Here is a 12,377-nt window from a genome sequence, read left to right as displayed (position 1 = left end):
CACTCCCCTTATCACTCCAGCACATTCTCAGGATGGGGCTATAAAAGGGAGCACTGTAGCAGTTGTCATCTCAGTTCTTCCCACCATTAATGCACCTAAATGCTTTCCACCATTAATGACACTAGTGCTCCTTAGAGGGGAAGAAGGGTTGGAAATGTGTATATGCAGAGTCCATCTCAAAGAACAAGTAAATAACCTTCATTTCTTCTTCGAGTGTCCTCTGCATATTCCCACACTGGGAAGGTTTAGTCAACGGTAATCAGAGTAGGATGGGGGAATAAAGAGCCTTAATTTAAATAAGGATTGAAGAACTGATCTGCCAAAAATGGGCACCTGATCCGGTTTAGATATCTATCACATAATGCTTACTAAAAGCATGCATAGATCTCTACACCAATCTTTACCAATTTCAGCTAGTGGGACATGTTTTAAATATCCCAGATCCAACAAGGAGACAATTGGAGATACCACTGATGTGGGAATCTACAAAAGAGGTGATACAGCTCTCCTACGAGAGAAAGGTCTTCAAGGCGGGTGGAGGGGAAGCATAAGCAACAACCCAGGTGGTGAAGTATCTACCTTTTGTTTCTTGTGAGCAGGGAGAGACACTGCAGGCTTCATTATCCATGCGTCTCTTCCCTTGTCTCTGCAAAGATCCAACAGAATCTGAGGAGTGGAGTTTGGAGTGAAATTGTGCAGTTATAACAACAGACAGTATTGGTGCCGGGGTAGTATTCAGATCCAACAACTGACATAAAAGGATGGTCAGATAACCCCATATCTTTATGACTCCAATCTCTTCTTCAGCTCTGCATGTTCATGGTCCAAGAGACTGAGTCCCCAGTATGGGGAGTGGCCCCAGGTACTGACAAGTGTTTTGTTTTGACTTTTTTTTTCCTTCTTCAGATCTTTGGATCTGGAGTTTCAGTCACAGATGGACTTGTACCCTTGTAGGAATCAGATCTGTGGGTTTAATCAGAGAGTGCCCAGTCTTTAGAGCTAGATCCTGATAGTTTAGAATAGAAGGCTTCCTAGAACTGTAGGGTACTGGAGCTGATTCAAGCCTCTTATCCATTTTGTCTGGAGCCTTAGAAATCTCTGACCTGGAAGATTTAAATGATGAGGCTTCCTGTAGTAGGAGGGACTGAAGGCTATTTTGCCTCTTGTTTCTAGCTTGTGCTGTGAAGTTTCTGCAGCTAGAAGGAGAAAGCCCTTCTCCAAAGCACTTCAGACAGAGAGTGGGAGTGTCCAATGCTGGAAAGGCAACAGGACATAGAGTGCATCTCTTGAACCCATACTTCTTGGTTTTTGGATCCGCTATCAACAATAACTATAACTGTCTAACTACAAACACTTAATACTAAACTAACATGTTAGAGCATTGAGGGGAGGGGCAAAATGGGATGCACAAGAACTCTAACAGACACTACTAGTAGAAGGCTCCACCATTCATTGGCACAAGTCAGCACATGTCCCAAGGGTGGACACTCAAAGAAGTACAGTCATCTATAGATAAAATGCAGCTCAAACGAGAATATTTTCAGACAGAAACGAATCAAGGCACTTGTTGTTACCAGGTGGCTTCATCTGTCATTCTTGAATCTCTAACCAATATCACCTCCCATTCAAACAGGACAACATATGGGTAGGCAAAACTACAGCTTGTCAGTACCTACAATGTAATTGTACTGATGTATAATGTTCTAAGGGAAGGTGTGATTTCAGAAATGTACAAAGATGCCAAAATGGAGGAATTTCAAAGAAGGATGCTTTATAAAAATCAACAAACAAATATATGAATATTTTAAATAATGGTTGATTCATGGCATCCTCTCAGATCTCCATGGTCCACATCCTCATTTCAGGAGCAGGACCAGTGCTAGGGCCTTCAGCTGACATTTTCAAAGGAGCCGAAGAGAATTAGGCATCCAAATCCCATTGAAAGTCAGTGGGAGTTGGATGATTAACAATTCCCCAGCCTCAATTAATTCTGATTGGTCAAAGAGAAATTAGGGTATTTTTCATTACAACAATGAATATAGAAAACATAGTACTTATAAATTCCCACCCCCCATTTATACTCAAGCATTTTAATGTTCAGTCTTTTTCTCCCCTTGTTTCCTGTTCTTGCATTGCCTTTTTTTTCTCTCAGTCATGTCACCCCCAGACTATATCTTTCCTGTCTGCCATACATTTTATTTCATTCTACAATTTCCACTTTTCTCTACTCCTCCCTCACATCCCTTCACTTCTATTTTTCTGCCTGATAATTTTTCCCCCCGAGCTCTCCTTCCTTTTCCTGCCAGCTGGCTAGACAGCTGTTCCTGATAATACTGAGCGAATGAGTTGTGAAAACAGTTGTTCAGAAGCCAATTTTACCTGCAGTTTCCATTCTCTATGGGACTGGAAGTCCTGGGGATGAGAAGGAGGGAAATGGTGTGTGAAACAAACCCTGATGTTCAGAAGAAAGCCAGTGTGACACAGAATGTGTTGGGGGAATGAGATAGAACTAGTCCAGTTTAAACAGTCCTCAGGGGATTGTAGAGAAGCGTTTGGAGTACCAATTCTTACATGGATGAGTCATCAAGTCCATGTTAATTTAGGGGCAAATCCAATCCCCGTGGTCAGCCCAAATATTCCAGCTGGGTAGGGTGGATCTCAACAGCAGAGTGGGGGTAGGAAGTGTGGAAGGAATCTTCCACTTAAGGCTGCAGAGCAGAGGTGGGCTATAGTGACAGCTGCAGTTCTAGTGTATTTCTGCTGCAGAAGGAAAGACTTAGAATCTATGTAACAGTGAATTGGCCAATGCTGACCCTTCTCTGATCTGTCTCCTCCCCTTCCCATATATTCATTCACGCTGCCATGGAAAGGGCCCGCACGGAGCTTGGCTTAAGCACTTACAGGAGATAAATATTCTCTGAGCAGCCTGCCCAAATCCAAAAATAATTCCACTGTCCCAACTACCTGTTGGAGGTTGGGGTAGCATTTGTCCTATAGGGATCAAGGAGTTATAATGAGTAAGGCACAGATCCAGCAAAGCACTGAAGCATATGCTTACCTTTAAGCACATGCATAGTCCCAGGGGCTTCAAAGGGACTGCTCACCCCTCATTGTTAAGGAAATTCTGTGATGTTCAGTAACACAAATACAAATATTTTAAAAGATCACACCTGACTCTTCAAATTCGCTGTTGTAAGCATTCCAGGTTTCACTTATGCGAAGCAGGGTTTCTTCCATGGCTTGAATGTCCATGTACGGACAGTTGCACTCTGGGAATTTGGGGCCACACTGACACCAGCAATCATTATCTTTGCAGATAAACTCCCCCTCTGAATTGCAGGCAATATAACTCAAAGCTGCCTGCACAAAACGCTCCTGCAGATATTCAGGCAGGATGAGCTGAAGACCTTTAGAAAATAAAATAGGAATAACCTCATTTAAATGTGAGATAGGGTTGACCCAAACAGATTCAACAATCTACATATAATATTGACAAAGTAACATTTTAGATACAGAAGGAAACTATGTGGCCTAATTAGGTCAATTTACCCATCTGTCTAGCATTCCCACCCTATAGTATTTTTCCTCTCTCAAGGCTTAACCTCAGATGAATTCCTTATTTCCATCTGAGTTCAGAATATCAATCCTAGTAACCGGTGCTTTCCAGATAGAGGGTTTACTGGAGTACTTTCCTTCTGAGGAGACTGTCAGTATAAAAAGAAGGTGTGGGGGATGGATTATATCAACCTTACATTGTTAAGAATTGATGAATAAATAGCCAGAGTCATAAGGGCTTTTCTGTCGCAAAAAAAATGCAGTGGAATTACAATCTTGATATTAGCAGTTAATGTAAACTTTGGAAAAATGGATGTAGAGAAACCAAAGACAGGGGGAAAGGGAAGCAAACAGGAAAAAAAAGTGTAGTCACACATTATTCTTAATACATTTTTGTTGTTTCCTTTTCACAACGTGATGTCTAATGTATTCCAATTATCTGTCCATAAAGCTGTGAAGACAAATGAGGAAGAACAGAAACTATGAGCTAAAACCACCACCCCTTTTTTTTAATTTATATGCTTATGCTTCATTCTTTTATCATTTTATGTAGGTGTTTGGTGTCTTAATAGTATTCTGCAAAAATATAAGTATGATGATTCATTGTCAACTGTATTTCGATGATGTTGCACAAAATACAATTGAAGATTTGCTATCTGTTTTTATTAAGTGCTGAGAACCCAGTTCTCACTGAGAATGCCTCAAGGGGGCACACTCAGCACCTTGCAGGATTGGGCCCATAGGGCCAGATTTATTATTCCAGGATTCCTGTTGACTTCAGGAGATATTAGATCAGGACCAAAATGATTACCGCCAAACTGGTTTGTATGTCTCGGAAGGGATTTTCAGAATGTCTAAGTGAGTTAGGAGCACAAGTCCCACTGAAGGTCAATGAGACTTGTAGGGTAGATTTTCAGAGGTACAAATGGGGGTTAGGCCCCAAACTCTCATTGAAAGTCAGTGTGGGTTGGGGCTAAGTGTCCCTGCCCTTGAAAAAATCTCCCTGTGCTCCTAACTATTTTGGTGCTTTTGAAAATCCCACCCCTGGTTCTGAAAAAGTGAAAGTGCAATACACACTTTCACAGTTAAATACATCTTATTTGTTCTTTTAATATATGTAATTATCCAGAATTCTTGCAACTGGAAATTAAGATCTACCTTTATAATAACTAAGTATTATTTGCATGATGCCAATGAGTAGCATGATTATATGGTAATTACTGAATTCTAATTTAGTTATGACTGTCAGTCATGCTAGGTACAATATTAAACAGCAACAATAAAATATAGCCAGCTACCTTAGTAATATTAATCTTTTGCCAAAGCTTTGGAGCCAGATTGTGATACTCTAATACTGAAAAGTATCTAACTCTGGAATTGACTGGAATCAATGGGAATACTTGCGGAGCAAATTGCTTTTCAGTGTGAATAAGAGTATCATAATCTAGTCCATAGATAAGAGGTTATTTGTTATATCTGCCTCTAGTAGACAGGAGCTTGTTCAAGTTCACAGGAAAATATTCCTTGTTTTTAATATATTAATAAATAATAATAATATTATACAATTTTGCAAGTTGAAAGCCATACCACAATGGTTTGAGAACACTGATGCCATTGCTAAAACCAGTTGTTACTTAGGCATGATTGTAAACATATCGACATACTTCTGAAAAGTCTTGAAGTTGCAAAGTGAAAAGAAAAGCTCAGTAGGCAATCCCGAACCTTTGTTCAACATGACTACATTAAATATAAAATAGTTTAAGTAGCAATAACATTATGATTTTTAATGGTAATCCAATGGCATGTATCAAATCTGTCTTTGATTGACGTAATAACCACTTTTCTACCTATTTTATTGAAAAATGTGTGATATCAAAGAGCATTCCAAAATGGCAGATTATTTCTGCAGACACAGTGGAAGAGGTGAGCCCCCAAGTAAATAACATCACCTATCCAACTGTTTTATGCCTTAAAAAAAAAATCATGTGATGTTTAATCTATGCTGTCCTTAATGTCCTCATAAACAGCTAGCCAGACAGATGTAGGAGAAAAAAGAATGTGGACATATTCAACAGGGAGATAAAATAATCCTGATAGTCTATCTTGATAACTGAAAAACACTTTTTATATTATATTCTGCCAATTTATGGCCTGATACTGCAAACATTTAATACAAGTAGTAATTGAGCATTTCAGTGGAAATTAGGGGTGCTACTTGCACATGTAGATATTGCATTAGCAGCAAGTGTTTGCAGGGCTGGAGCCTTAATTTGCAAAATGAGCCAAATCTTGCTCCCTTTACACACCAAGTAATCCCACTCATGTGATTGGGCCTACTCAGATGAGTAAAGCAACTACAATTGGGTCTGTTAGCTGCAATAATACTGAGCATCTATACACAGTACCCCTTGTGTAACTGATAAAAGCAATGATTAATGGCTAGATTCTGCCACCTTTGCTGATGTAGGGTTTTAGGCATGAGTAGATTTTTCAAAGCATTTAAGCACCTAAAGATCCACATAAGCACCTAATGGGATTTTCAAAAGTTCTTATGCAGGATAGATGCCTCAGTTTCCTGGATTTTAATGGGACTTAGGCACATAACCTTTTTGGGTACTTTTGCCATAGACACTACGGCCCAGATTTTCAAAGATACACCTCTACCCCCATATAACACTGTCCTCGGGAGCCAAAAAATCTTACCGCGTTATAAGTGAAACCGCGTTATATTGAACTTGCTTTGATCCGCCGGAGCGCGCAGCCCCGCCACCCCCGTCCCCCGGAGCACTGCTTTACCACGTTATATCTGAATTCGTGTTATATCGGGTCGCGTTATATTGGGGTAGAGGTGTATTTAAGCACCTGAAGAAGCAGATAGGTACCTAACACCCATTGATTTTAATTGCAAGTAAGTGCCTAACAAGCTTATTTTCTTTTGAAAATTTCACTAGGCAACTAAATACTTCTGAAAATCTGGCTCCAGGTGCCCATCTGCATCTTTAGGCACCTATATACCTTTAAAACTCTGGCCTAAATTTACTCTTCAAATAGTCCCATCAGTTTCAATTGGGACTACTCAAAATGAGCCAGGATGTAATAATGGGTCTAAATGTCATTTCCTGTTCAGTGTACACTTTTGAAGTTTTGGCTGTGTAAAGAGTGCATACATGATTGATTGCTAAATAAGGCTGTAAAATGTTAACAGACTTACATTATTTTCTGATCAGTACTGACATTGTTTCTAGTGCAAACACAACAGGAGTTACTGACACTTCCTTCACTTTGTCCAGAATGTGCTTATTGGACAAAAAAATAGGGAAATGACCTTTTATGAGGGCAGCAAAGGTTAAAAGAGAGAAAATAAATATCCCCTGTTCCATAAAAAAATAACAAAATTGCACCTACGTACCTTGTAACTGAATCTTATTTTCAGGACTCTGAACCAGAACAGAACTGACAGAATCTAGGTTATCATAGTTACTGCAGCCAAGAGGACCAGTCCGGGTTTCTGTTACCTAATGGTAAGGGAATGGAAAACCATTTGCTACATTATAAAAAACAAGCTACTGCATTAAGAGTTTGTTTAATTAAATTCCCATCCAAATCAGCAGGTTGTACATTTTGTACGCTGACAGTGCAACATTCTCTCATTTTATCAGGTAAAAGTATCGCTACAAATATTTTACCAGTAATATTAAAATGTTTGGTGTCATTTCCATAGCAAGGGATTCCTTAAAATATGCTTTATCAGCCCAAGAACTTAAGGCATGTTAAATTTCTTCATGGCTGAGTGTTAATGTGAGTTCACTATAAGTTAGACTATAGCTTCCACCAAATTTAATTCTCACACCAGTGCGCAAAGCTGTAGCAAACTCTGCACTAGAGATGTGGGGCTTGATTCTGAACTTACTCATTCCAGTCTTACACAAGACTAATTCCACTGACTTCAGTGGATAGGCTCCTGATTTATTTCAATGTAACTTAGGAGAAAATAAGGTTTTTTAACTCTAGTGTTACCTTTTATGAAGTATTCTTACAAAAGCTCCTGAACTCGTTGGATGCCTTTCAATTAGGAGATGATCTAAAATAAGGCCAGTCTCCTATAGAAATTCAAGCTGTTTGTAATCAGAGGCACCAGCAACGTCTAACTAAGGAGTCAAATCACAGCTGAACTGATCAAGCACGATAATTCCAGATGGGGCTGTGTGATGGGGTGTGAGGCTGAAGCACTGGAAGGAAAGAGATGGGACTGGGGACATGAAGTTTATTTAATTAATGGCTATGAAAAGAATCTCAGCCAAAGTGAGTAATTCTGCATACTTTATGCAGTAACATGAAGATATTTTCTAAGCTTTGTAAAACTATGTTAAGGGCTAGATCGTGACTTCAGGCCCAGCTCTGAGTAAAGGGTGGTACCTAACTTAGATACCCAGCAGCAGCCCTTTGAGGCAAGGAGTCACAATTGCCCCATTTCCTCCTTGCACACAGGAGCTGGTAACTTACCGCTAGTTTTTACCAACACCACCTGAGCTTTTTCAGGGGCAGCACAATGATTCCTGCCCCTCCCTATGGGATAGACTGTAAACGGACAATCGAGCCTTGAATCCATAACTGAGGATAGGAATCTTGTGAGAAAACTATTCTTGTGATGTCTCCAGTATGTCTGAGACTGTTCCCCTGGGTATTTCTACTTCCAATTCCATCTGACATCTTGATGCACAAGAACTGTTAGCTTGTTCATTAAGTTGAACTCTCCTTCTAACCAAAAGTAAGTTGAAGTGCAATTTCCATTTGAGCCAAAAGTTCAGGTTGTTTTGTTTCCAAATTGTTTTCAATCTCTAATGCACACTACCACTTTTTCTTTAGACATTAGTGCAGTTAGTAGAGTTAATTCAAGCAATTAGGACTTTGCTTTTCTTAATTAATTACAGGCATGGAAAGACAAAAATAAAACAGTATAATTCAGGTTTGTTTGTTTTTTTACAATGGTGATTGTTTTATTTTAGTTGGGGTCCCTAACCTATGAATATAAAGTTAACACACAACAAAAAAAAAACCTGATTCTTATGGAGCCTAATTCATTACTGAGGCCCCTTTACACCAATTCTGCCAGTGTAAACCTGTCAGTCCCAGACTCTGGGGATTCTACCGCTGTTAGAGGTTCAGTAGGTGTAGTTGTCTCTATGCCACCCCACTGCAAGAGCTCCCCAGCAAGGAGGTGTGCCGGGGTTATGGGGCCATGGCTATCATGCTGCTGTACTACAGTTATTCTATGATGCTGAACTAGGCCAGAGGGGCTGTTGGCAATTTGGGCAGCATCTCAAACTTCTCTAGCCTGCACAGGGAGGCCAAAGAAGCCACCAACACCTTTGGGATAGAGAAGGTGAAAAGGTTGTGTAAAGCTACCTTCTCCCCCTACCCAAGTCCTGCTCCAAGCTCATATCAGGTGCAGTACTGAACTAGGCTCTGGAGTTTATTTGGCTTTCCATCTGAGAGCAGGCAGAAAGAGAAAGGAGAAGCTAGAACAAAAGTAATACAAACAACTGTTCTTGCAATCTACCCCAGCTATGTTACTTTAGGAGCTTTTGGAGAAGGAGCCTAACTTACGAGGTTGGGGAACTTGATTTCAAGATCCACACTTAAAATAATGTGACAGACCCAGACCAGTGGGGTACAGGAGTCTGGTAGAGGGCAAATATACTGGTCACTGGATGAGTAGTTTTCTGTTCCCTGAGTGACCAGAGCAGGGGCTGCACTAGAGTAATCAGGAACCTGCTAGAACCAGTTAAGGCAGGCAGGCTAATTAGGACACCTGGAGCCAATTAAGAAGAAGCTGCTAGAATCAATTAAGGCAGGCTAATCAGGGCACCTGGGTTTTAAAAAGGAGCTCACTTCAGTTTGTGGTGCGAGTGTGAGGAGCTGGGAGCAAGAGGTGCAAGCAGCTGAGAGTGAGAGGGTGTGCTGCTGGAGGACTGAGGAGCACAAGCGTTATCAGACACCAGGAGGAAGGTCCTGTGGTGAGAATAAGGAAGGTATTTGGAGGAGGCCATGGGGAAGTAGCCCAGGGAGTTGTAGCTGTCATGCAGCTGTTACAGGAGGCACTATAGACAGCTGCAGTCCACAGGGCCCTGGGTTGGAACCCGGAGTAGAGGGCGGACCCGGGTTCCCCCCAAACCTCCGAATTGACCTGGACTGTGGGTTCTTCCAGAGGGGAAGGTCTCTGGGCTGTTCCCCAACCCACATGGTGAATCTCTGAGGCAAGAAAATCCGCCAATAAGCGCAGGACCCACCAAGATAGAGGAAGAACTTTGTCACAATAAGCAAATGCATTAGATAAATCAGTTACATATTGTCAGTTCAGGTGAAGTCTTTTAAGCAGGAGAAATATTGTACTTTAAAAAGCTCTTGTAAAAATTAGGAATTAGGAGGTTCTCTTTATCTTCCTATTGCTAATCTTAAAAATAACGTGTAGTCCCCTACATTTACATGCTTCTTCACACACACACATTGTTCTGTAGTGGCCTGTGAACCACTACCACCACCTGCAAAGTAGATATGGCTGTGGGTCATACTGAAAGCTCTGAAAGGCATTGCACTTGATTATCACCTGTGCAAAGTGAATATAAAAAAACACTGCTATTCCGATTTGTTAGCTGCTTATGCACATTTTATACTCAGAGCAATGGAGACTGACGTCCATTGGGTCTGGAAGCAGGTTCAATGTCTTCAGAAGCACAACAGGAATGTATGCAGCATTGACCCTCTGCAGTTATGTCTGCACTGCAGCTGGCAGTGTGCCTCCTGCATGGGTACATAGACACATGCTACTCTGCTCAAGCTAGCATGCTAAAAATAGCATGGATGTTGTAGGCTAGCCACCAGCGTACAAGCCCACCTAACTCCTGTTTACGCTAGCTCAAGGAGAGCTAGCATGTGTCTTCCTACCCTGGCTGAGAGCCATGCTCCTATGGGCAGTGTACACATACCCTGCTATACTCTTGAGCATGGTAGTGAGGCTAGGTCTGGACACCCCTCCCCTCTATACTCCCTTTAAATTATCTAGCACCAGAGGCTGTGCCTGACTTTCTCAGTCCTTCTGCTTAGTGGTCCTGAACCAGCACAAAGACTTACATGGCCATGGATTGGGCCCAGGAAGCACAAGGTCTGGAACAGTGAACGACCCCTGGCTCCTTGTGTTCTCTTCCCCCCTTGTGCACTCACCTGCAAAGCCTACAATCCAAGGCCCCTGTTTACTGCAACCCCTTTCTCATGTGAGCAATCCTTACCCACATGAGGAGTCCTAATTTAGTGAATGGGAATCCTTGTATGAGAAAAGATGGGCAGGAGGGAACCTATGTAAAATAAGGCAAACTCAGACCAGATGATAACCAGGGCAACCGCTCGTGCAAGGAAGAGTGGAGACCGTGATTATTGTATTATTTATTCTATTTTTGAAATATTATGGTTAATAATTTTAAAGACCCTTTTCCACATTGTGTTATTCTTAAACTGTTGGTTTTGAACCCATTTGTCTTTAAGGCAAGGTGACCATACAATGTAACTTTAAAAGTAGGATTTATGTGACCAAATGTATAATGGTTATTCATTCTCATTTACTGCTTGGCTCTCTTGAGGTATCAGACTAAGGAAGGTTAGTAATTAGTACCATTACAGACTCTCATTTTGTGCTTGCAGATTCATTTGTCATTCAGATGGATGATTCAAGGCAATTCACTATAGGTGGGCATTACCACTGACTTGATTATGGAAGCATCAGGAGTTGCTTTGCTGAGGTCTGGGTGGGGAAGTGCAAAATAGTTATCCATAAATTACCTCCGACTTCAGTGCTTATAACCAATCACAAAACTTAAAAAACAAAAACAAACCCTGTGTGTGTGTGTCCAAATAATTAGGGCTAGATTGTGATTTGGGTTACGTACCTGCAAATAGGTGCAAGGGGAGTACAGGTGAGCTGGCCCACAGGGAGTGTTTTAATGTGCTGCAAGTATAGGCCAGCAGCAATTAGTAGCACTCTCTTTCCTCTCTGGAACAAGGAGGAAACAGGGAAGTGACTTGGACATGTGTCTCCATGTCACAGTGCTTCCCAGGCTGCCTGAGTTGGTGCAGTGTATGCCCTACCCCTTGCTCAGGGATGTGCCTAAAGTCACAGAACCAGACCTTCAGTTGGTGTAGTTTCACTGATATCCATGGAGCTATACCACTCTACCCTAGCTGAGGACCTGGCCCACAATCTACTCTTTCACTAAAATTTATATTGATTTTATATATATGTCATTTTGACTTTTGAAAAAGTAGAGCTTTCCTCTGATGAAACCCCTTCACCCTGCAATTCTTAGGTATCGCATGCAAAATATGCTACACATGGCATAGAAGGATTTGTATTGTGAAACAAAAATGTAAGTCTGGCATTGTTGTGCATAAGGAATAAAGGCCAATAATGAAGCTGCCTGAAATTCTACCTCTCTAGAGGTGCTTGTTAACAGTGATCAAATTGATGTAGTTATATAAATTCCTGCTACAAATATACATATCCTGCTGAACAGAGGGTGTATCCTGAGAAAGAATTGGAATAGTAGGGAAATGAAATTATAGTCATTTACAAAAGCCACTTCCACTGTTTGCTGGTGTATTTCTCCAAGTGAAAGCGGTTCATTTTTTATACGTTATTTTAATGACAAAGATGACTACAAGCATAGCAAATGGTCCAAACTGAATCCATTTGAGTCTCCCACTGCCACCTAAATTGACATGAGTGTTGCCATTTACTTCTATGACGACAGCATGATTCAGGTGATTGCATC

At 41.1% G+C, this 12,377-nt stretch overlaps 1 protein-coding gene across 2 annotated transcripts in view; it reads right to left on the bottom strand.

Annotated features, from left to right (window-relative positions):
• The window catches only part of BRINP3 (BMP/retinoic acid inducible neural specific 3), a 296,446-nt gene that overhangs the window by 84,673 nt on the left and 199,396 nt on the right, over positions 1-12,377 (bottom strand). For both annotated transcript variants that reach the window (XM_065409756.1, XM_065409757.1), the window contains 2 exons: positions 6,965-7,070; positions 3,171-3,407 (listed from right to left, as the gene is read on the bottom strand). In XM_065409756.1, coding sequence (XP_065265828.1) covers positions 3,171-3,407; positions 6,965-7,070 — 343 coding nt within the window. The remainder of the gene's footprint in view (positions 1-3,170; positions 3,408-6,964; positions 7,071-12,377) is intronic.

The sequence above is a fragment of the Emys orbicularis genome, chromosome 8, assembly GCF_028017835.1.
Source record: "Emys orbicularis isolate rEmyOrb1 chromosome 8, rEmyOrb1.hap1, whole genome shotgun sequence".
NCBI lineage: Eukaryota > Metazoa > Chordata > Testudines > Emydidae > Emys > Emys orbicularis.
Note: the sequence above shows the minus strand (reverse complement) of the source record. Positions and strands in the feature narration are given on the sequence as shown.